The 24,708-nt window shown below is 44.4% G+C and overlaps 1 protein-coding gene across 6 annotated transcripts in view; it reads right to left on the bottom strand.

Moving 5' to 3' along the window:
- RNF157 (ring finger protein 157) overlaps nucleotides 1-20,715 on the bottom strand; it is an 81,011-nt gene extending 60,296 nt beyond the window's left edge. For 2 of the 6 annotated variants that reach the window (XM_083597886.1, XM_083597888.1), the window contains exon 1: nucleotides 19,389-20,715. In XM_083597886.1, the coding sequence (XP_083454012.1) occupies nucleotides 19,389-19,476 (88 nt within the window). In that variant the 5' untranslated portion in view covers nucleotides 19,477-20,715. Of the gene's footprint in view, nucleotides 1-18,988 lie in introns of all 6 variants that reach the window. The other 4 variants (XM_083597887.1, XM_083597889.1, XM_083597885.1 and 1 more) reach the window with 3 other exon arrangements.
- Between the last annotated feature and the right edge of the window lie 3,993 nt (nucleotides 20,716-24,708).

Below are 24,708 nucleotides of genomic sequence, written 5' to 3'. Positions count from 1 at the left end.
TTTCTGAACGCATACAGCCAATAGGTATTCCAAACAAGTAATTTTCAGTCCTGGGCTGAGATTTAATTACAGTCAAGTCCACCTACCACTTTTTCTTCTCACTCGTAAAATTTCTGCCATTTTTACCCAAACCTACTCTACAGAAAATATACAACCCTATTTCATGTTAAAAGAACTGACCAGGTATCTATAGAGCACACCATCTGTCAAGAACTAATATCCAAACCTCAATCAGTGAACTGAAGGTGCAACAGAGCAGCATGGTTGCAATCGATAGTCTTTAAAATTTTGCTCTGATAAGGTTTTGTGTGGTGGTGCTGCTGGAACTTTGCATCCTTGTTTTAAAAAAAAATTCAAGAAAGTCCCCGCCAATCACTTTACTACACAGGGCTGACTCGGGTCACCAAGACTGTCCCCCTCCAACTTTACGAAAAGTCTAACTTCCAAAATGTTGGCATTATGCCTATGCAACACTGCTATATACAGATGGAGGCAGAACAGTTGGCACGATAGGGCCTTTTCAGGAGTGGCACCCCATATGTGGAATGCTCCCCGCCCCCAGGTGAGCTGCTTCTGTCCCCATCATTAACATTCAGGAGGAATTTTAAAACATCTCTGTTCACCAAGGCATTTGATGGCTGAAAGACCCTATTCCTTGCAGCCTTGACATTATAAGCTGTGAGGATACGCGACAATTCTCAGATGATTTTAATCTTTTTAGATATTCCTGAAGTTCAAGTGCTTATATTTTATTTGCTGATGCATTGTTTTGCTGCTTTGTAATTTGCCACCTTTTGGAGCAAGGGCAGGATAGAAATGTAAAATCACCACCATCCCAGGAGTAGTTTGTGTATCTCCATTAGCCTTGCCAGCAACTATCAGAAACATGGAATAGTAGCAAGGAGACTCATATTGTGGTCGCGCAGATCCATACAGCACTCATTACAGCCAGTAATCACTTGCCACAAGATGACCATATTTTTGGCAGCATCCATGTGGTGGTTCTGACATGTGCTCTGGCCTACTTAAGGATCTTTACGGAGATTAAGTACATCTGTCTGTATTCTTGTCCAAGAAACCCCACTGTTACAATAGCTGAATGAACATCATGCAGCCATTAATAAAGCAGCACTCTCTGGAGCAGGCACCGTAGAGCTTATTTATATCTGCTGCTGACAAGAGCCCAGAAACAAAAGGTAAACTTTGGGGGAGACGAGTTGGTGAGCTTGAACCTATCTCTACATACTTTTGATTGCAGCCATAACCAGTGAAGCCCTCCAAATACTGGACTACAATGTCCATCATCCCCAACATTTGGGATCAAGAGGAGTTGCCATTCAAAAATGTCTGGAGGGCATCAATTGGGGACCCACTGCTTTTACCCCGTACTTCAATCAAAATATTTTCAGGTTTTCTCATTTATAAGAGAACCGTATGGAAAAATGCAGGGTGCGTTGGCCTCAGAGTTCCTGGGTTTTAGGAAGTTTAGAAGGCTTTGCCAGGATAACCAGCTAGTTGCTTTGATCTTGGGCTAGGATAAGGCAGCTGGAATCGAGCCCTGCTTTCCCCCAGCAGTTTGTGAGCAGGTTGGACTGAGGAGTGCTGGGTGCAATGGTTTGGAGCCTTTAAAAAAGTTTTTGCTTTGGTGTATCCCAGGTCCTGTCCCATCTAGGCTGCAAGAATAAGTGAGAGGGTGGTGGCAGCAACTACCAGAGAACAGGTCCCATTGACAGCACTGCAGGGCTGTTGTGTTACAGTTGGACAGGCTCTCTTGGGGGTTCTCCCACCCTTTGTCACACTCTTCTCTCTCCTGTGTGTGCCTTCCCTACGAGTATGAATGACAATGTCCACTGTTGCTCTGGCAGAGAGCACATGGTTAAGCAGGAGGCCACTGACTGAACAGAGATGCTCAATGTTCTAGCGCCGTGACAGAAAGCACTGCGGTCCAAGCAGCCAAATAAAATGATAATATTCACTAGACTCTCCTTACTCTGATGCCATCCTGTTTGCCGCCCTAACAAGTGCCACCAATTAATTGCACCATCTATTTCTTCCTTTAATTTCTTCCCACTTAACGTAGTTGACCACATTTAGCAACAACTACTTAAATACAGCAGTTTCCCCACAGACAGACACTAACTGAATTTTCATATTTAGAGGCAGTGTGAGCTTCACGGCAGCCTAACAGCTCCTTTAAATGAAGGGGAACCATTTCCAGTGGAAGCAAAGAGGTGACACAGGAGAGACAAGTCTCTCCTAAACGAGAAAGCACTTTGGTCGATTTACAGCAGTGGAAACAGCAAATGTGGAAAGGAGTTAAGAACCCCTCCCTCTCACCACCTAAGCTGCATCAACAGAAGTCTAGTGTCCTGATCAAGGGAAGTAATAGTACTACTCTATTCTGCCTTGGTCAGGCCACACCTGGAGTACTGCAGCACGTTCTGGGCACCACAATTTAAGGAGGATATTGACAAGCTGGAACGCGTGCAGAGGAGGACAGCCAAGATGATCAGTGGTCTGGAAACCAAGACTTAAGATGAACTGTTCAGGGATTTGAGTATGTTTAGCCTAGTATAGTAAAGAGGAAACTGTTATAAGATATGATAGCCATCTTCAAATATCTAAAGGGATTTTTTTCCGGACTTCCGGTGAGGCAGCATGGCGGCTGCAACAGCAGAAAAGAGCTCCTGAAGCCAGCCAGAGTAAAAGGCTGCCTGTCCGATTCCCGGGCTCCCAAGACTGCTGCCGCCAGCACCGCCAGCAGAGAGGAATCGGGGGTGCCCGGGAGTCTATCAAAGGAGCCAAAACACCCCCCCAAGACTGAGATTGAGCCGGAAAGGCACCCGACCCCCCCCAACAGCCCAGAGGAGCTCCAAAACCAGGAGAACAGTGGAGCTAAAGCAAAGAGGGAGAAAGAAAGGGGGAGAGAGGAAGAAAAAGACAGAAAAAGGAGCCCCAAAAATTTACCGCTGCTGCCCCCATCTCTGCCGTCGGGAAAAAAGAGGAGAGGTAGGTGAGCACCAGGAAGGAAAAAGAGGCTCCAAAAAAACACGTGGCTGAGCCCGACCGGAGCTCCAGCGGCAAGGAAAACAGCGAGAAAAGCCGCATGACAAAGGAGAGCACAGAAAACAAGAAACTATCCCTTTTTTTCCCCTTTCTTTTTCTTTTTTTTTTTAACCCCCTTTTTGTTAACCCCTTCCTCCTCCCCCCTCTCTCCCTTTTTAAAAAAAAAAAAATTAAAAAATCTTTTTTACCCCCCCCCCATATACCTACTTTTATCATACTTCTTTTTAAAAGAGGGGCCACTGCTGCTGCAGCCACCCTTTACTTGAACTTTAATTGTTGTTTCTACCTTTTCTACACTATTTAAAGACACCCTTTTCCACACACACCCCCCAACTTAAATCTCATTTTATTTTCACCTCAAACTCCCCTCTTAAGAATTAAAGTGGCAGTACCCAGAAAAGAGCCCTGAAACAACACAGGTCATTTCCTGGGACTGCCACTTCGCCCCAGACTTTCCACTCTCTTTTACCTATCCTCTTCGTACCTTACTCATTTTTTAAAATAAAATAACTCTCTCTCTATATATATATATATATACACAACAACAACACACACACACACACAATTCCCCCCCTCTTTTTAGAGCCCTTTTTATTCTAATTGTCAGCTTCTTCTTGAGGGGGGAATCCTTCGCCCCCCCCCCCTGCTACGACCACTATTCTCTTTTAAAACAAAAATTTTCTCCATATCACTGCTATTGCTATTGATACTCTCCCCCTCAACTCTCCCCTTCCATTTTTCTCTTCCTTTTTTCTCTCCCCTCTCTCTCTCTTCACCCCTCCTTATTTTTTCCTTCTATCCCACCTTTCACTTTCCATCCCCAATTTTGCTTTCTATCCCCTTTACTTCAAAAAATCAACCCCCCTTTTTTTTTAGCCTGTTCGCCATATTGTTTTTGAGGGGGAAGCCCTCTCCCCCCACCCCTCTTTTAAAATAAGACTTTCCCCCATACCATTGCCACAGTTCACCCTCCCTCTCCCCTCTCCTTTGTTCTCCTTCCTTTTCCCACCCTTCCCCCTCCTCCTCTCCTTTTCTCTCCCTCCTCCCTTTCTCCCTCCCCCTCCCCTTCCCCTAAAGGAAACACATACACACATTCAAATCACTGTATCATACTTTGCCCCCCTCATACCATAGCTAAAACTATTGCTGCAATCTATTACCGCTGATATTATTGTACTATCTCTCCTCTCCCCCCCCCCCGGCTCCCCCCTTCTTCTTTCTTCTTCCTTTTACTCCCTCCACCCTTTACATATAGCCCATTTGTCTGTCTCTGCTTCTGAGTGCACTCCCAACCCCAACTTCCACCTTAACTGGACCCCAGTACAGCACCCCTTTGGGGTATATACAACCCCCTCCGAAACAAATATTTCCCCTGGCCCCACCCCCTAATCTTTTGCATCTCTACCTGCTGACCCCCTCCCTTTATATGAACTGTCTGTCCGTTAGTCTACTCATCTTCTTACCTGCCCCCCCCCCCGCTTTGGCGGCACCGCTGAGGCAACTACAGAAGCCCTACAGAAGTTCTTGAAACACAGGCTAGAAGTGACACAAATGACCACCTAATCCAAACGCTCTGCACAAGCCACCAGCCAAAGCCTGATCAGCTTAGCAACCCAACAATACTCAGGAACCACCACTGCCACAACTCCTAACCACCGCTCTACTCCAAGAGGATGCCAAGCCAACCTCAAACCAAAACCATTAGGGAGACTGAGATGCCACCAACCAGGGAGATGGCAAACAACGCTAAGACCGTAACTCCCCTTCAAGATGATGACCGCCCAGTAACGAAACGAGACCTGAGGGAAATGGAAGCAAGATTAGAAGCACGATTAGAAGAAACACTGAAGGCCACAATGGCTCCCATGCAGGTACTAATCAACAATCTAACCTCCAAAGTGGAAGCTCTAGAGAACAAGAACCAAATGCAAGAAAGAATAATAGAGCAATACCGGGAGGAGAATGCACGTGTGAACAAGAAACTGGACGAACTGGTAAACCAAATGGAAGCAGAACACAGAGAGATGAAAATTAAGCAAGCCGACCTTGAAGACCGCAATAGACGTTGTAACATCCGCTTCCGCAACTTTCCTGAAAAAACAGAGGAGAAAAGCCCAGCAGACCTAATTATACACTGGCTGAAAAACACAATCCCAAGCCTGAAACTTGAGGCAGATGACTTGGAGAGGGCTCACAGAGCCCTAAAACCTATGCCAAAACCCAGCGCCCCCCCAAGAGACATCATTGTATGCTTCACACGCTACAAAAAGAAGGAAGAGGTATGGAACAGCATCAGAAACTTAACCAACCTTCGATATGGAGAAACCCCCATCCTGGCCTTACAGGACTTATCCCAGGATACCCTAAACCGGAGGAAAAGCCTGCGCCCATTCACCCAGCGTCTCCAACAAGCAGGGATCAAATACCGATGGGGCTTCCCCTTCCGCCTCATTGTAACAACTAATACAACACAACACACGGCCACCAACATATCTGAGGCCCTGCAACTACTAAAGAACCTTGAACTCGACCTCCCACCGGAATGGCAACCGACAAACCCACCAAGTGACAGCCCCAACCACGAGGAAACAACAACAAACAACTGGACGACGGTACAGAAGAAAAAGAAACAACAGAAGCGGCACAACAACGCAATCCAATACAGGCAAGCATCATGCTCAGAACCGTCCCGCCGGCCATACGACACAAGAAACCAAACCAAGATTAACCAAACCAATTCATCGCAGATGGACAACCCTACAACAACAACCCCAGCTGAATGAAGCAACCAGGAAAAAACCACAAACTGAAGGACTGGTGATTCCCCCCCGTTTCCCCCTCTTTTCCTCCAAAACATAGATTTAGTTAACACCATCAACATCCCCCCCAGCCCCGCACCCCCACAGAAATCCTCACCCCAACACCAGTCCAGACGACCTCAACCACACTCCCCATCACCCACACCTTCAACATCCCCATACTCCATACTAAGGAAAAACAACTCCAACCCCAATAACACAACCCACAATCAGGCTAAAATCTGACACCCAACCAGCATTATGGTGGCACCAGAGCGTACCAACACCCACATCCCCACCCCAACACACCAACAATGTTGCTCAAAACATTGGCAACATTGCTTATGAACCTTATATTTGACAACGACGTTACAAAGTCAATTCACACTGTCTCGCTGATCACCCCCTATCGCAGACAACAGGGGGGATGGCCTGTCCTTGAACACGGCCCTCCACACCAGCTGAGACCTAGGACCAACCGGCTAAATGCCAGATGACCCCAAATACCCCAAACAAACACCTATATGACTACATATAGGAAACTCTCCACAACTTACCCCCTACTCTTTAACCCAAATCTTACTCTAACCCCACTAGCCCCCCACCCACCACACCCTAGGTCAGCGCAACCCCACTGGTTCTTTAAACAACACGAAGAGAGAGACACAAGACAACCCGAACGGCAACAAGAGATTGAACAGGCCATCCTGAGTCTGAAACAGGGCAAATCACCAGGGCCAGATGGACTGACCTCTAACTACTATAAGACATTGAAGGATTATTTGATACAACCTTTGTTGGAGGTCAGTAATGAAATAATGGAGGGGAAGAAGGCGCCTGAATCGTGGAAAGAAGCATTTATCACATTGATTCCAAAGTCAGAAACTGAAAAGACACAACTTAAGAATTACCGTCCCATCTCCCTTTTAAATGTGGATTACAAAATATTTGCAGATGTTTTGGCACGAAGATTTAAGAAAGTTTTAAGTGAGATAATCCATAAAGACCAGGCAGGCTTTCTCCCGGGCAGACATATGTTTACTAACACAAGGAACATTATAGACATATTGGAACTTTTACAAACAAACATAAACACCAAAGCAGCTTTAATTTTTATAGACGCGGAGAAAGCCTTTGACAACATTTCTTGGAAATTTATGAAGGGGAACTTAAAAGAAATGGGAGTGGGACGGGGGTTTGAGAACGGGATTGAGGCAATATATTCAGAACAAAAGGCTAAACTGATAGTTAACAATGTGGTTACAGAAGAGTTTAAAATTGAAAAAGGTACACGACAAGGCTGCCCGATTTCCCCATTACTGTTTATTTCGGTTCTGGAAGTGCTCCTGAATATGATTAGGGGGGACCGGTTGGCGGAAGGGATTCAGGTCGGAGCGAAACAATATAAACTTAAAGCTTTTGCAGATGACCTAGTTCTGACATTACAGGAGCCGGAGTCTAGTTTGAAAAGAGTACTACAACTGATTCAAAACTTTGGTCGAGTGGCAGGATTTAAGTTAAATAAGCAAAAAACTAAAGTTCTGGGGAAAAACATGACAGATATTGAGTTGGAACAGCTTCAGAAAGAGACAGAACTAAATGTGGTTAAAAAAGTTAAATACCTAGGGGTAAACATAACAGCAAAAAATCTGAGTTTATTTAAAGATAATTATGAAAAATGTTGGTCAGAGATTAAGAGAGACTTGGATAGTTGGTCAAGATTAAAACTTTCATTGCTAGGCCGAATAGCTGCCATCAAGATGAATGTATTGCCAAAAATGTTATTTTTGTTTCAGACACTGCAGATTGTAGACAAGACAGAGTGCTTCCGGAAGTGGCAGAAAGACATCTCTAAATTTGTCTGGCAGGGCAAAAAGCCCAGAATCAAATTTAAAATATTAACAGATGCGAAAGAAAGAGGGGGCTTTGCCCTGCCAGACTTAAAGTTGTATTATGAAGCTGCAGCTTTCTGCTGGTTAAAAGATTGGTTACTTCTTGAAGATACGGATGTCTTGGATTTGGAAGGTTTTAATAATGCGTTTGGATGGCATGCATACTTATGGTATGATAAAGCTAAGATAAATAAGGCCTTCAAGAACCATATTGTCAGAAAATCAGTTTTTAATGTCTGGACAAAATATAAAGACTTACTGGAGAATAAAACTCCGAGGTGGCTGTCACCCCTGGAGGCTAAGGCTCGGAAAAGAGCCAATATGGAGGCCAATTGGCCAAAATATTGGGAGATAATAGAAAAGGATGGTGACAACTGGAAATTGCAGAGTTTAGAAAAGATGAGAGACAAAGTGCGAGACTGGTTACACTATGCTCAGATTAAAGAAGTGTTTAAAAACGACAAAAAGTTAGGATTCCAAGTGGAAAAGTCAAAGTTAGAAACTGAACTGTTAGAACCTAAGACTAAGGTACTTTCAAGAATGTATAACTTGCTGCTGAAATGGAACACACATGACGAAATGGTAAAATCAACAATGATAAAATGGGCGCAGGATATTGGGTATAATATTATGTTTGAAGATTGGGAAAGGTTGTGGACCTCTGGGCTGAACTTCACTGCATGTAATGCGTTGAAGGAAAATGTGATGAAAATGATGTATAGATGGTACATGACCCCTGTCAAACTGGCTAAAATATACCATTCGTCTGATAGCAAATGTTGGAAGTGTAAGGAAAATGAAGGAACATTTTTTCACCTCTGGTGGACCTGCCCTAGAGTGAAGGCCTTTTGGGAGAAAATATATAATGAATTAAAAAAGGTGTTTAAATACACCTTTACTAAGAAAGCAGAGGCCTTTCTCCTGGGTATTGTCGGCCAGAGTGTGTTAAAAGAGGACAGAACATTCTTTTTGTACGCAACAACAGCAGCAAGAATATTAATTGCCAAGAATTGGAAAACTCAGGAGCTACCCACTGTGGAAGAATGGCAGATGCAACTGATGGACTATATGCAACTAGCCGAGATGACCGGCAGAATTCGAGACCAGGGAGAAGAAAGGATGGAAGAAGACTGGAGGAAATTTAAGACTTATTTACAAAAATATTGTAATCTGGCTGAGTGCTGAATAGGATGCCAGTGCAGACAATTGTCTACCATTAAAATAGATTTAAAGTCGAATTATATGTCAAACCAAATTAAGATTATTAATTAAGATGAGTTAAATGATAATTTGCTTGAAAATAATTTAATAATGATGTAAGTGTATGCGGGAGGTGTGGGGGAGTCCCATGTAACAATTGAAAGATGTTAAATGGACAACGATAAGTGCTTATTTGATATATGTTTTATTTGAAAACTTTAATAAATATATTATAAAAAAAAAAAAAAAAAAAAAAAAGACAACCCGAACGGGTTGGCAGGGAATCACCCCACATAATAGATAAGCAAGATGGCTAACCTTAAAGCAATTACACTAAATGTGAGGGGGCTGGGAAACCCCATCAAAAGAAAGCGCATCACCTCATACATAAACACCATGAAACCACACATCACCTTCCTACAAGAAATACACAACCCACCCAAAGGCAGCAAACTCCTGAGCGACCCCCGCTTCAGTCAACAGTGGGTCGCACGAGGCTCAGGGAAAGCACGTGGTGTAGCCATAATACTTAGTAGAGACCTGAACTTCACTGCCACAACAGTCCTCAAGGACAAAAAAGGCAGATTCATTTTCGCTAAAGGAACACTAGACGGCAAAATCAAACTGACAATCGGCTCCATATATGCCCCAAACACGAAACAATTAGAATTCTTCCAGAAGACACTAAACAAATTCCTCTCCTTCTCTGAAGGGGAAGCAATCCTAGGAGGGGACCTCAATCTAAATATGAAAGGCATATCCCTAAAAGATATCCACCCTACAACCCCATGGGCAACCTTCCTCCGAAGGAAACCTCCAACAACTAGGAACTCATACAAATTACTAAAATTGCTAAAAAACAGGGGTCTCTATGACATCTGGGGTGAGCAAAACCCGGGAGACATCAGCCATACATTCCAATCGGGACGCCATGATACAGTGTCCAGACTGGACAGCATTCTACTCACACAGGGTCTGATCCCCTCAGTGGAATCAACAAACATAGGTAACATTAAAATCACAGATCACGCCCCAGTAGAAGTCATCGTTAAAATAGGAGAAGGAACACAAACCACCCCATCATGGTCCTTCAGCCCCATCCTAACTACAAACAAACAAATTAGAGAGAATCTCACAAAAACCCTCCAAAACTACTTCGAGGAAAACGATGTAGACAATATAACAACCCCCCTCCTATGGGACGCAATGAAAGCGGTCACCAGAGGAGCTTGCATAAAAGAGAAAACATTCCTTAAAAAACAAACCACCTCAAAAATTAGCAAAATAGAACAAGACATCACAGTCCTCTCATCACGCTACAAACAAACAGGATCTAAAAAACTCCTCAAACTTATAGAACAAAAAAGGAGAGAACTAGACTCCTTAGAAATCAACAAAACAATGATCAACATTCTATACTCTAAACAACGTTTCTATGAATATGGAGGGAAAACCTCCAGATTACTAGCAAATAGATGTAGGAAAAAAGCACTCAAAACAAGAATACACTGCATCACCAATAAAGACGGCAACATAACATTCTCCCCCAAAGAAATAATCTCAGAATTTGCAGAATTCTACTCCAACCTATACACCTCCCATAACCCACCAGAGAGGGAAATAAAAAAATTTCTAGCAGGACTGACCATGCCTACCCTAACTGATGAGGAACAGGAATTCATGGACAGCCCTATCACCCCAGAGGAAATAGATGCAGTCCTCAAAAATCTGAAACCACACAAAGCCCCAGGCCCAGACGGCTTCACAGCAGAATTCTATAGGAAATTCAAAGAACCCTTGATGCCTTACATGACCCGCCTATTCAACGACATCATAAAAGGGGGTCCCATCCCCAAAACCTGGACCCACTCCAAAATAGTCTCCATCCCAAAACCACTAAAAGATAGCCTCAAAGTAGAATCATACCGCCCAATCTCATTAATAAACCAAGACTACAAGATATTCACATCAATCTTGGCCAACCGCCTAAAAATCTTCCTACACAAGTTAATAGCCCCAGACCAAACTGGCTTTGTCCCTGGCCGCAATATAACAGACCCCATCAGGAAACTACTGAACCTGATCGAACACAGCAAGGCAACCAAACTCCCATTGACAATTATGTCCTTAGACATCCTCAAAGCCTTTGATTGCTTAGAGTGGAAATACATATTAGCAGTTCTAACTAACATGAAATTTGGCCCCAACTTCCTACAAATCCTCAAACAAATATACTCCAAAGCCTCAGCAAGATGCAGAACTAATAATATGGATTCTAATACTATAGCTATCCAAAGAGGCACGAAACAAGGATGCCCACTGTCTCCCTTCTTATTTATCCTGGCTCTGGAACCCTTAGCAATCCGCATCCGAGCAGCCACAGACATCAAGGGAGTGGAAATAAAAGGCAGAACCTATAAATTAGGGCTCTTTGCAGATGACCTAATGGTCACAACACCAGACCCCATAAGCACAGCAACCTCCCTAATCAGAGAACTCAACACATTTGCAATGGTGTCGGGCCTACAGGTAAATTTCACAAAGTCAGAAGCTATGTGCTTCAACACCCCTCCTCACACCCAAAAAGAACTCACGAAGGTCACCAAAATAAAACTTTGCCACACCAAGTTCAGATACCTAGGGGTACAAATAACCAGAAACCTCAATAAACTGCACCTCCACAACTACAAGCCCCTGTGGCGACAAATTAACAAAGACCTAAAGAGATGGAATAACATGAATTTCACTCTCTCAGACAAAATAGCCATGATCAAAATGATCACACTCCCAAAACTAACCTACCTATTCCAAACCCTCCCAATCTGGATCCCCCCAACCCAACTCCGCAGTTGGCAAAGGAAACTACACTCTTTTATCTTCTCACATAAAAAACCAAGAATAAGCCCCAAATGCCTGCACCTCCCCACCTCAGAAGGAGGATGGGGAATCCCCAACATAGAAGCATATTACATTGCCAACCAAATACGACATATAATCCCATATATACTCAAAGATGAGACAAAACAATGGGTACACCTAGAGAGGGACACAATTGAAAATACCTGCACCACAGCATACCCACTCCTCCCAAACAAACTAAAGAAAATTCCCACAACACTCAACAGGTACACACAGACCATGCTCAAAGCATGGAAAACACAAATAGGCAAACTATCCCCAACCCCATCCCCACTAATCCCCCTGGCGTACCACCCATTATTCCACCATGCAGCACAAAACCTCCAGATAAAAACCTGGCGAACCAAAGGCTTATATCGCCTAATAGACTTTTATAAAAATAACAAACCTTTGTCAACACAAGAAATACAAGACAAACTAGAAGACACCCAAATGCCCTGGTTAACACAACACCAACTACATGCCCTCTTAAACAACCCAACAGTAAAATTAGCAGCAACTAGGCCCCTGACAACCTTCGAAAACCTCCTCCTAACAACAAAGGGAAACAGTAAAGGGACGGTATCCGCAATATACAAAATAATACTCCAAAACCCCACAAACCCCCTAGACGCAATCAAAAAACAATGGGAGAATGACATAGGCTATGAGATTAACCCCACGCAATGGACCAGAATGTGGTCTAAACCTCCCTTTAAATCCATATCAACGAAAAGAAAAGAACTCACACTGAAACTCACCTACAGGTGGTACCTAACACCAAGGAAACTAGCGCTAATACGCCCAGGAACCTCACCAAAATGCTGGAGAGGGTGCACCTCCACAGGCACATACCTCCACATGTGGTGGGAATGTCCCAAAATCCAACTATTCTGGGCAACAGCCATACGAGAAATATGTAAAATAACTAAACAAGTATTAGATATCACCCCAGAATTGGCCCTACTAAACATCTTCCAAGACAACAATGCCCATTTACACCACAAAGAACTCATAACCCACCTACTTTCAGCAGCCAGAAACACCATAACCAGACACTGGAGAGACCTGTCAGGAGTAAGCATGGACCAATGGTACCAAATAGTATGGGAAACAGCCCTACTGGAAAAATTAACTAATAAACTGAAACTGACACGGGGACAAACAGAAGAAGACACCTTCACCCCGGTATGGCTCCCCTTTATCACATACACAGCCCAACAAGACAATGACAATAATCCACCAACAGCATACAAATCAATATGGCTAACCTGATCCAAAACACCCACCCACCTCACTCACACACGAAAACAATGATCACCACAGCCAGTCACAAACAAACAACCACACCCTAGGCCAACCCCAAACTCTCTCACTACCAAAGGAACACAAGTGAACAACACAAACAACGCTGACACCAAACTCTACATACACTAAGCATAATAGAAACACTGCCACCCGACCCCACCCCCATCCATCTTCCCTCTCTCCACCCCCCCTTTTCTCTTTTCTTTCTTTTTTCTTCTCCCCCTAATGCCTCAACAAATGAAACGGATTTGTAAAAATGTTACATGGGGAAAAAAAAAAATACGAGGCATTACACTTCTGTAAAACAAGAAAATCCTAAATAAAATATTTAAAAAAAAAAAAAAAATATCTAAAGGGATGTCACATGGAGGATGGAGCAAGCTTGTTTTCTCCTGCTCTAGAAGCTAGGACCCAAACCAATGGATTCAAGTTACAAGAAAGGAGATTCTGACTAAACATCAGGAAGATCTTTCTGACAGTAAGAGCTTTTCTACAGTGGAACAGATTCCCACAAGAGGTGCCGGACTCTCCTCCCTTGGAGGTTTTTAGGCAGAGGTTGAATGACCATCTGCCATGTACGATTTAGTTGAGATTCCTGCATTGCAGGGGGTTGAACTAAATGATCCTTGGTGAACACTGGGGGGTGGAAGGAGACTGTATGCCACAAAGGGGAGGGCAAAAGTAACTATTGCCACCCTGTTCTCTTTCATATGCATGCATGACCACCTTCTCAGCCAATCTGTGCCCCTCCTTGCTGATAGATGATAGCTCTGGAAGATGCCTAGCTGATATACCCCAATGCTTTATCTATTCACTTTCTCTTTTTGGCACCACCACCAATCTTGGTGGATTTTGAGAAGTGCAGAGAAGTGTGCTTAGACCCCTGGGTCAGATTTCTCAATTAAATACTGGACATTGCCATGTTTAAAATGTTTACAGTAGAAAACCAAAAAGGCATATAAGGTAAGAGTCAAGTATGTACAAAGTTTTTAACCTTAGATGCTTCTACTTCTTCCTCTTGATCTTCATTTACTAGCACAAATTACTTCATGGTACCTCACAACACTATTCTGCTCTGAGGTAAGAAATACGCAGTGCATCCTCTTAGTTTGCCATAGCATATTTCAACAAAATGTTTCCCAACAAAAATGAATCAATAGGGGGGGAAATGTAAGGCAAACTCCACATTTAAATATAAAACAATACTGTACTACTAATAAACAATTCCACACTTTAAGGAAATCAATCAATCAATAGCTCTCTGAACGATGTACAAAAGAAGTAAAAGAACCACCAAAGCAAAACATACACAAATCAAAATAAATATAGTTACAAAAATAATTTCATTATGTATCATGAAAGTATCATAAATATTACAAACGCACACATAATCACCAAAATCATTCACATACACATTCTAAAAAACAGAACCGCCCCCCAACAAGCACACTTTCCTTATACGCACATCACTTCAGCCGCTCAATTCTGACCTCAATAAAACACCCAAATGTTTAACCAACCTATAATCATGCAGAGAAAAATAGGTCCACTCAATAAAACAACAGCAGGGAGAAAAACACCACTCATTCCCACCTGAGGCAATACAGACACCTTCTCCCCACCTCTCACCTAGGGAGATTAAACCCTCCTCTGCCAACAAGCCCACATCCTGTGGGGAGTTAGGTACAGCCAGCCATCAGCGCACCTGATGCTCAGCACCTCTCGGGCAGCATCCCACCCTGTAGAGTAAATTAAAAACATCTCCCTTTAAAATAAATAAACCTCACCCTTGTGGCTTCACAGTCAGACTAGACGGGAGAGGACCATGGGTTATGGTAGGTAGCAGTCCATCCCCACTCTCCCTTTGGCACCTGAAGCATCTTACTTGATTTAGCACACAGCCTGGGCAGAGGTGGGAAACCTTTTTTAGCTTGAGGGCTGCGTTACCTAGAGGGCAGCCTTGACGGGGGCGAAGGGGAGGGTGCTAGAGGAAAAAGTGGGCAGGGCCATACGTAAAAGAAGTGGGTGGGGCCAAGGCTGAGACCTTTGCACAGTAGGCTACATTGCAGACATGCAGAATGCAAAGGTCGACAGAGCACAAGACTCTTAATCTCAAGGTCACGGGTTCGAGTCCCACGTTGCGCAGAAGATTCCTGCATTGCAGGGGGTTGGACTAGATGCCCCTTGTGGTCCTTTCGAACTCTACGATTCTGTGATACCCACCACTATCGCCGCAATACACACACACCTCTCCAGCCTTCATCCAGACAAGCATGAGGCACTATCACAATTCAAGGGTGCCTTCCAGCATCCAAAAACATTCCAGGAGGGGGTGGATCAGGGCCAGAGAAGGATGCAGGTTGGAGGGGGTGTAGTCCCAGGAGTGCCCCAAGGGCCAGGTAAGCAGGCCTGGAGAGCAACACTCCCCTGGTGTAAAGGCTCAGGTGTTCTTGGTTGATGTTATTAACCTATCGCAGACACAGCTTCTGGGCAGGAACTGTGTGCAGCCTGTGTTTTATACAGCACCAAGCACACTGCTGACCTGTTCACTTGGCATGCTTATTCATGCGTCCGAATGACTCTCCCCACACCAAAGGCTCTTTCTTTCAAGAGGTAGCTGCTGCTGAAAAGCTTTCTGTTATAAAAAATAAACTAGTCACAAATAAGAAAACGACCAGCAGCCATTAAAGAGATTGATGGCCCAAACGGAAAGGCCATTCCCACCGCACTCAGCCCATCAAGGACAAGGCATAACTCCACAGAAAGGGCACCATACCAATGTGTGGCCATTTAAAAAAATTAATAAATTCTTAAAGTAAAGGCAGGCATCATCTGTTTATGCTTATGAATCTTTCAGAAAACACCTTCTGTCCCAATTGGTGGAAGAAAAGTTGCTAAATGCCAACAGCCAGGCAGATGTTTTAGCAAACCGATTCCAGCTGCTCTGCCTACTGAAAAAGCCAGGCATGTATTCTCAATACAGAAACAGAGTTTATGTTAACAATGACTCTGCAAAGGTCCTTGCTGGTAATCAGCAAGTAATTTGGGCAATGGAGACATCATTAAGGATCCTTTTTCTTTTACCTTAACTTGATAATTAACTGCTTACCAAAATTACCACCTATTGTTAACAATCTCCAGTGCCGAACAAATCATTTTCAAGTGTAAACACAACCTTACGTCCCCCTCTTTTTAAAAGGTCATAAAGTTGTGATTTGAAAATTAAATAAAACAAAGGACTTCGAACTTCTGTGTTACTCTAACGGAAGAGAAATGCTCCTGATAAGCATTGAAGTGAGCAGTGGTTAAAAACCCTTCATGAAACAACATTAATCCTCGACATATCAAGGCAGGCCTGGGACAATACAGTGGTACCTCTGGTTATGAACTTAATTCGTTCTGGAGGTCCGTTCTTAACCTGAGGTACCACTGTAGCTAATGGGGCCTCCTGCTGCCACCGCACAATTTCTGTTCTCATCCCGAGGTAAAGTTCTTAACCCGAGGTACTACTTCCGGGTTAGCTGTAACCCGAAGTGTTTGTAACCCAAGGTAACACTGTACTGAGTTAGCTGGACCAATAGTCTGACTCAATATAAGGCAGCTTTTGATATTTTCAGCAGCTATTAAATGACAGCTAGGATCAAGGAAACAGAAAGCTGCGGTCATGCAACCCAATCCTAGACATGTTGACTTGGAAGTAAATCCTGCCACAATGAATGTAGCTTACTCCCGGTTAAGTATGCATATAAATTCAAACTAAGTCTGCAATTCTGTAGAAGCTTACACGGGAGTAAGCCCTATTTAACATAGTAGGCCTTACAACACAACCCTACTATGAATGTTTACTCAAAAGTAAGTCAAGCATGTTTGTAGCACCAAGAGAAACTATTGTGAAAGCTAAGGTCACAACTTCTGCAAACATGCACTCCATATGAGGTCTTGGATGTCAACTAAGCTGAGAAATGATACATGAAAGCAACCATTACCCAGACCTTGACAAGTGAACTCAAGAAATTCAGACAATTTCTTGCTTAAGCAAGAAGCGGTTATGATGAGGCCTCAATAGATTGCCTCTTCCTTAGGCATGTCCCCTGGCCTCTGCACCAGTCCCAGCCCCCTGGTACTGCCATACACAGTCACTACTCATTCCTAACAATATACTTAGTGCAGAGCTTCAACAAGAACTCTGGAATCACCTAGATCCAAAGATTGCTCACTAGGGACTAGAAACAAAAGGGTTAGATGCCCTTCTGAGTATCTGCGGGCACCAAACCCCTTTTGTTTTGAATTACAATGTCCCAATGGGAGTTAAATCTTCAAAACACACAATTAAAAATAATTAATAGAAACATGACTTCAAGGCAACCTGATGTGCTACACTAATATTAGTAAAAAATACCCAGCTCCCTTTCTAAAAATTCCAGCAATAAATATGGAAAGCAGCTAAAAGGCTAACCTATGCAAGTTTTACTCAAAAGTTAAGTCCCACTGAGGTCCACAGGATGGGTTTCTAAGTGTGCACAGGAATGCATTCAGAATGCTGATAGCTGAATAAGAAATGAAACTATCAGTTTGTGTAGCGTAGTGTCTCAATGCAACTACTACAAGTTACTAGGATGCGCAGTACAGTTTTGCCCCCATTTTAGCAAAGCATTCTCCTGTGTAATTAACTACAGTAAGGGTCCACAACCTTTTGGCCCTCACAGGCTTTAAAAAAAAAAAATAATAATACCCATTTAACACGAGGAAAAGCTGGTGATGCTCAGAATGCCCCTGAGCAGGCAAGGCATTTACACGCACCCCAAAATAAATGAACTAGAAGAAAGAAGGCAGCACCCACTCAAACAGGCAAGACCCTCCACCCAACCAAATGCAACAAAAAAGCCAACAGGAAGAGAGGGCAGAGGAGCCTTGGCTGGGGACCCCAGATGCACTGGGGACCCCAGAACCAGAATGATCAGATGCAAAGAGTATACACCTTTAAAAGGCAGGATGAAGACTATTTGGCACTTACATGTTTTCCCAACTCCTGCATGGCTAATACTACCTGCTCAAATCCTCTCTTATGCACAATAGCTCCTAAGTACCTTCCTTTGCACATGGCCTCCTTCCTTTAATAGCTACCTGACAAAAAATGGAGCAGGAAAACCTTTTTTAAAAAATGGAAATTAACCTGTCATAATTTCTGCATGCCAGACTACTGTTAAAGGCACAGGAACAGTGTCAAGAAAAAAAAATCAGCTACCCAACACATTGCATGCAAGCTAAATTCTAATCCCATTTTATCCTGTCTCTCCTAGCTACCATTACCTCTAGCTTCCTTAAAAAAAAAAAAGAGGAAACTTACAAGCAGACCATGAAGTTCTACACCTATATGTAGGAGAGTGAGAAAAGTACAGTAGTGTACTTTGATTTCATCCCACCTAATGCTACATGTGTGGCTTCAGTAACCCAGTATCCCTGTCCCATCAATACTGGAAAACATTCCACCGTGAGCAACAGCGTAAAAACTGTTACACAGCAGGATGGATGGGATATTTCCGAACAGCAATTAGAATATAAACAAGCATGTGAAAATGTCAATACAGGTAGCAAGTACGAAAACCACATTCCAAGGGGTGGCATAGGACACACACATATTTTAGGGGGAATACTTTCCTTTGCTGAAAAAACTCGATTCAGGACCATAATGAGTTTTTTTGCTCAAGTAAAGGCAGATAGAACAGCTAGCCAAAAGGAACTGCAATCATTAATTGGATTTGGGCTCGGCTTTTTTTTAAAAAACACCACCACAGAATTCTTAGTATTTTTTTAAAGGTTCTTTACCAACAAGCATGATGCCATGAATGTTGCTATCTCAATTCAGATGCCACCGGGAGCGCTTTAGAGGAGGTCAACCCAGGCGAAAGAAACCCGCATTCTCGGCCGCCAGACCTTCTCGAGATACTTGCACGGGAGACCTTCTTCGACTGACACCAAAACTCTCCGAAAACTCGTTGGCTGCGCCCCCCCCCAAGAAGCTTCTTCAGTGCGGTAAAAGGCAAGTCCTGCTTTTCACCCCGTCCCAGGCAGCTTGTGCAAAGCCGAAATCCAGCGACCTCCCCCCGGCTACCGCCTGGAGTTTAGCTGTCCAGCCCTTGCTTCGTCACACTGCTAGTTCCCCGATCTCTTCCCCTCCTCGCCTCTCCCCGCTGCTGCTCCTCCTCCCATCCCGGCTAAGCCTTACCGGATTTAGGAGGATATCTGTAGATTGAATTAGACGGGATGTCCACCTCTTCCACTCCTGCGTTCTGCCGGCTGGTTAGCGCTCCCATGCTTGAGACGTAGTACAGTATTAGAGGGCATCCGGGGAGGAGGCGGTCGGGGGTTGGGGGTTGGAGAGAGACGCCTCCCTAGCTCGCACCTTTGCAAAGCGAGACGAGAGGCGCGGAAAGGCAGCAAGGAGACACACGCGCGCAGGCACTCAGGTCAGCCGCTGCCTCCTGCAACTGCGCTGCTGGTCCCTCACTGGAGAAGCTGCCGCATTGACTTGCCTGCTGCTGCCCCCAGGGGGGTGGCGGTGCCTGCTGCTGCTGCTGCTACCGAGCAGGGGACAGAGGCAGCCATTCCCCACATCTTTTCCACCCCCATTCCCTCCTTTCCGCCCCCTCTCCTCCTCCGTCGCCCCCCCCCCTCCAGCGAAAGGAGTGAATCAACCTGGGGACCGTTTAGGCGAGCTGGGCTAACGGGAATCTCTTATAGAGCAGTGCAGCTGGGATGGGGCGGGAAGAAGCCGGCGCTGCATGCATCATCATGCACATAGCTCAAGCTCTGGGCTGCGGCCGCTGCTGCTACGAGTGCAGAAGGCAACCTCGGCAGCACCAGCAGCATCTCATCTCTCCTCTCGCTGCAATTGCAGCGGCGGCGGAGGCAGCTTTGCAAAGGAGCTGGGCGCCGCCTTGACGTGAGCGGCAGCCCTGCTCTCCAGCCAATGGAGGCCGCCTGCTAAGCAGCCAGCGGCGCCTCCTCTCGCGGCCCCAGCAGCTCCCTGGCACATGGCCCGATGGAGGGGAGCGAAGGGAGGGCGAGGGCGGCGGCAGCGGCAGCAGCGACCGCGGTGCTGGTGGCCGTGTTGGACTCCGCCGCCGGCCAGCTGCCCAAGTTCACCTTGGTAGGAGCTGGGGGACGTTTCGCTGGAATAAAAGGCGGTGCTTCCTAGAGGCATTCAGTCACCACAGGCCGGCCTGCTGCAAGGGAAGGAAAAAGTTTCGCGAGGGTGCGAACACCCGCCTGCTTGCCTGCCTCCCATCTTTTTCTGCTTCAACTTTGCAAATATGTTTTTCAAGATGCGCCACTCTTGCCTAGGAGCGGTGGGCCGCGAGGCTGCAGGCCCGGGCTCCTCCAGCCTACAGCTGGAGCCCATCTAGCCTTGTTTACTCTCAAAAGAAGTCCGGCGGTGGCGCTGTGAGGAAATTTACTTAAATGTCTTACATACATACACTATTTCCGAATCATAGGCTGCCAGCTCTTTCTGGGCCCAATTTCAAGTTGTCCTCTAACATTTCCTCAATGAAAACAGCAACGTCCTATTCATCATCATCATCATCATCATCATTATTATTATTATTATTATTATTATTATTATTATTTTACACCCCACACCATAGCGATCAACTTTCAGATTTGAAAATAAGGGGTCAGCAGCCTCACCTGTCCCGAGGACAGTCTACGGGATATCTAACAATCCGGGGAAGCAGTGGGAAACGGTGCTGGAATAAGGGAATTTCCCGCAAAAAAAGGGAAGGTTGACAGATATGCCCCACACCCATCTGACTGGGTTGCCCCAGCCATTCTGGGCAGCTTCCAGCATATATAAAAGCACAATAAAACATTAAACACCAAAAAACTGCTGCCTTCAGATGTCTTCTAAAGGTTGTATAGTTACTTATCTCCTTGGGTGAGGAGGCTGCATAATTCCAGACCCTCCAACATTTCTCTGGTGGAAATGGGGAGGTCCGAAGGAAAAGCGGGGATTCTGGGATCAAATCAGAAATCGGGATGGCTTCTGTAAATCCAGGACTGTCCCTAGGAAATTGAGACACATGGAGGGTCTGTAAAGGCCCAAATGACATTAAGTGTGCCCCCCACTCCACCCTATTTCTGAAAGACCATCTCCTTCCCTACAGACCCTCCCCAGTGTTAAGCTCAGCATGGAAGGAGGGGAGTTGGTAGCTCCACGTCCCTCAGAAACTCTGGGGTGGTGGCACAGGTGAGGGCCTTTTCTGTGGCAGCCCCCTAAGTTGTGGCATTTCCTCCCCACAGAAGGGCATCTGCCTGCTTCAGCTTTCGGAGAATGCAGAAGATGCACCTCTTTACACCTTTGACACCTGGGATGCATGTTTTCAGGGCCCCTCCCTATTCCTGTGAGTGCAATCTGTTTTTAACTGCTTTAAGAATTGAGGTTTAAATCGTAACCCACCCTGGGACCTGCTGTTGAAAGCGGGGTAATAAATTGAATTATGATAATAATATGCTTACTGTAGAAGGGTAAGCCAGCCCTGCTGAGTTTTGGGGACTTCCTCGTCATCCTGTTGAGGGGAAATCCTAGACTTGGTCCAATGGGGCTTGCATTTTAAGCAAGCTTGCCTGGGATTGGGTGGTTATTTCACCCTAAGCCGGGGAGGCCAACGCATACTCACCCAGAAAGACACACTTTATTTCATTTGGACTTGCTTTCTAGTATGTATTCTTAAGGTAAAGGTAAAAGGTAGAGGACCCCTGGACAATTAAGTCCAGTCAAAGGTGACTACGGGGCTGCTGTGCTCATTTCGCTTTCAGGCCGAGGGAGCCGGCGTTTGTCCGCAGACAGCTTTAAGGGTCATGACTAAACCGCTTCTGGCACATGGAGGACCATGACGAGTGCCAGAGCGCACGGAAACACCGTTTACCTTCCTGCTGCAGAGGTACCTATTTATCTACTTGCCCTGCTTTGCTTTCGAACAGCTAGGTTGGCAGAAGCTGGGACAGAGCAACGGGAGCTCACCCTGAACTGCCAGCCTTCTGATCGGCAAGCCCAAGAGGCTCAGTGGTTTAGACCACAGCGCCACCCACGTCCTTTTATGTGTACTTAAGAGTGCAGTGTAAGGTGGCCAACATTTAATCTGGCCAGACTTTTTATCAGCAGGGTCGCAAGCCAGACTCAAGAAATGGGGGCACCCTGGGATTGCTCCCTTTTCCATTGAGTCCGCACAAAGTCAATGTGCCCGAATCAGCACACAAATAAAGGAGCATGCCCATATCTCGATTGGGATAAGAATGTGCTGGAATTAGAAGGCAAAGATGGGCAATCAGGACTCTTCTGTTGCCTTAGAGTTGTTACCTTCTTTCAAAAAAAAGGCTTCCTGTGCCTTTAAATGTATGCATGACATTCGTATACACTTTGTGTGCTTTATTACTATGTCTCAAACCATTCACCTGTTGAATTTCTGCCTGCTGTAAAGTTGCATTTGTATGACAAACACTGTATTTCATAAACCGCAGCGATAACAAACCTTCTGTGCCACCATGCTGATTCCATTATAACATGAATGGGTGCCCTTTCTGATATTGAGGCAAGTATCGTTGCTTCTTCAGCTTGCTGGTTTCCCACATGCATCTGGTTGGCCACTATGACAACAGGATGCTGGACTAGATGGGCCATTGGCCTGATCCAGCAGGCTCTTGAGTTCATAACTATGGTGTTAAACAATACATAAATTGTTGAAAGAAATGAATAAAATTTCTACCTTTGTGCCAGTTCAAATACTGTTAGCAGCCCTTCCTTAATAGCCTCTACAGTTGCGTGCCAATAAGTCCCTCCCCTCCACCACACACCATAAGAAGATTAATAAGTAACATTTTAGTCACTCTATTTAACACCCATCCTCTGGGCAACTCAGCAATGATAATCCATCAGATTTCAATGTCACCTCTGTCATTTGATAAATAATTTGGAACTACTTGGTATGAGTATAGTTGAATACTGAAATATACTCGGGAGTCCCGTAGTGATTTCATGCTCTTTATTGCAGTTTATAAAACAGTGATTGAATTACACCCCCCCCCAAACATCAGGCTTTTATATACATTATTTATACAATGAGTCACCAGGGCCAGATGGACTGACCTCTAACTACTATAAGACATTGAAGGATTATTTGATACAACCTTTGTTGGAGGTCAGTAATGAAATAATGGAGGGGAAGAAGGCGCCTGAATCGTGGAAAGAAGCATTTATCACATTGATTCCAAAGTCAGAAACTGAAAAGACACAACTTAAGAATTACCGTCCCATCTCCCTTTTAAATGTGGATTACAAAATATTTGCAGATGTTTTGGCACGAAGATTTAAGAAAGTTTTAAGTGAGATAATCCATAAAGACCAGGCAGGCTTTCTCCCGGGCAGACATATGTTTACTAACACAAGGAACATTATAGACATATTGGAACTTTTACAAACAAACATAAACACCAAAGCAGCTTTAATTTTTATAGACGCGGAGAAAGCCTTTGACAACATTTCTTGGAAATTTATGAAGGGGAACTTAAAAGAAATGGGAGTGGGACGGGGGTTTGAGAACGGGATTGAGGCAATATATTCAGAACAAAAGGCTAAACTGATAGTTAACAATGTGGTTACAGAAGAGTTTAAAATTGAAAAAGGTACACGACAAGGCTGCCCGATTTCCCCATTACTGTTTATTTCGGTTCTGGAAGTGCTCCTGAATATGATTAGGGGGGACCGGTTGGCGGAAGGGATTCAGGTCGGAGCGAAACAATATAAACTTAAAGCTTTTGCAGATGACCTAGTTCTGACATTACAGGAGCCGGAGTCTAGTTTGAAAAGAGTACTACAACTGATTCAAAACTTTGGTCGAGTGGCAGGATTTAAGTTAAATAAGCAAAAAACTAAAGTTCTGGGGAAAAACATGACAGATATTGAGTTGGAACAGCTTCAGAAAGAGACAGAACTAAATGTGGTTAAAAAAGTTAAATACCTAGGGGTAAACATAACAGCAAAAAATCTGAGTTTATTTAAAGATAATTATGAAAAATGTTGGTCAGAGATTAAGAGAGACTTGGATAGTTGGTCAAGATTAAAACTTTCATTGCTAGGCCGAATAGCTGCCATCAAGATGAATGTATTGCCAAAAATGTTATTTTTGTTTCAGACACTGCAGATTGTAGACAAGACAGAGTGCTTCCGGAAGTGGCAGAAAGACATCTCTAAATTTGTCTGGCAGGGCAAAAAGCCCAGAATCAAATTTAAAATATTAACAGATGCGAAAGAAAGAGGGGGCTTTGCCCTGCCAGACTTAAAGTTGTATTATGAAGCTGCAGCTTTCTGCTGGTTAAAAGATTGGTTACTTCTTGAAGATACGGATGTCTTGGATTTGGAAGGTTTTAATAATGCGTTTGGATGGCATGCATACTTATGGTATGATAAAGCTAAGATAAATAAGGCCTTCAAGAACCATATTGTCAGAAAATCAGTTTTTAATGTCTGGACAAAATATAAAGACTTACTG

Source organism: Podarcis filfolensis, assembly GCF_964270895.1.
Source record: "Podarcis filfolensis genome assembly, chromosome: 2".
Taxonomy (NCBI): domain Eukaryota; kingdom Metazoa; phylum Chordata; class Lepidosauria; order Squamata; family Lacertidae; genus Podarcis; species Podarcis filfolensis.
The sequence above is the reverse complement of the archived record's forward strand: the minus strand, read 5'-3'. Positions and strand labels throughout refer to the sequence as shown.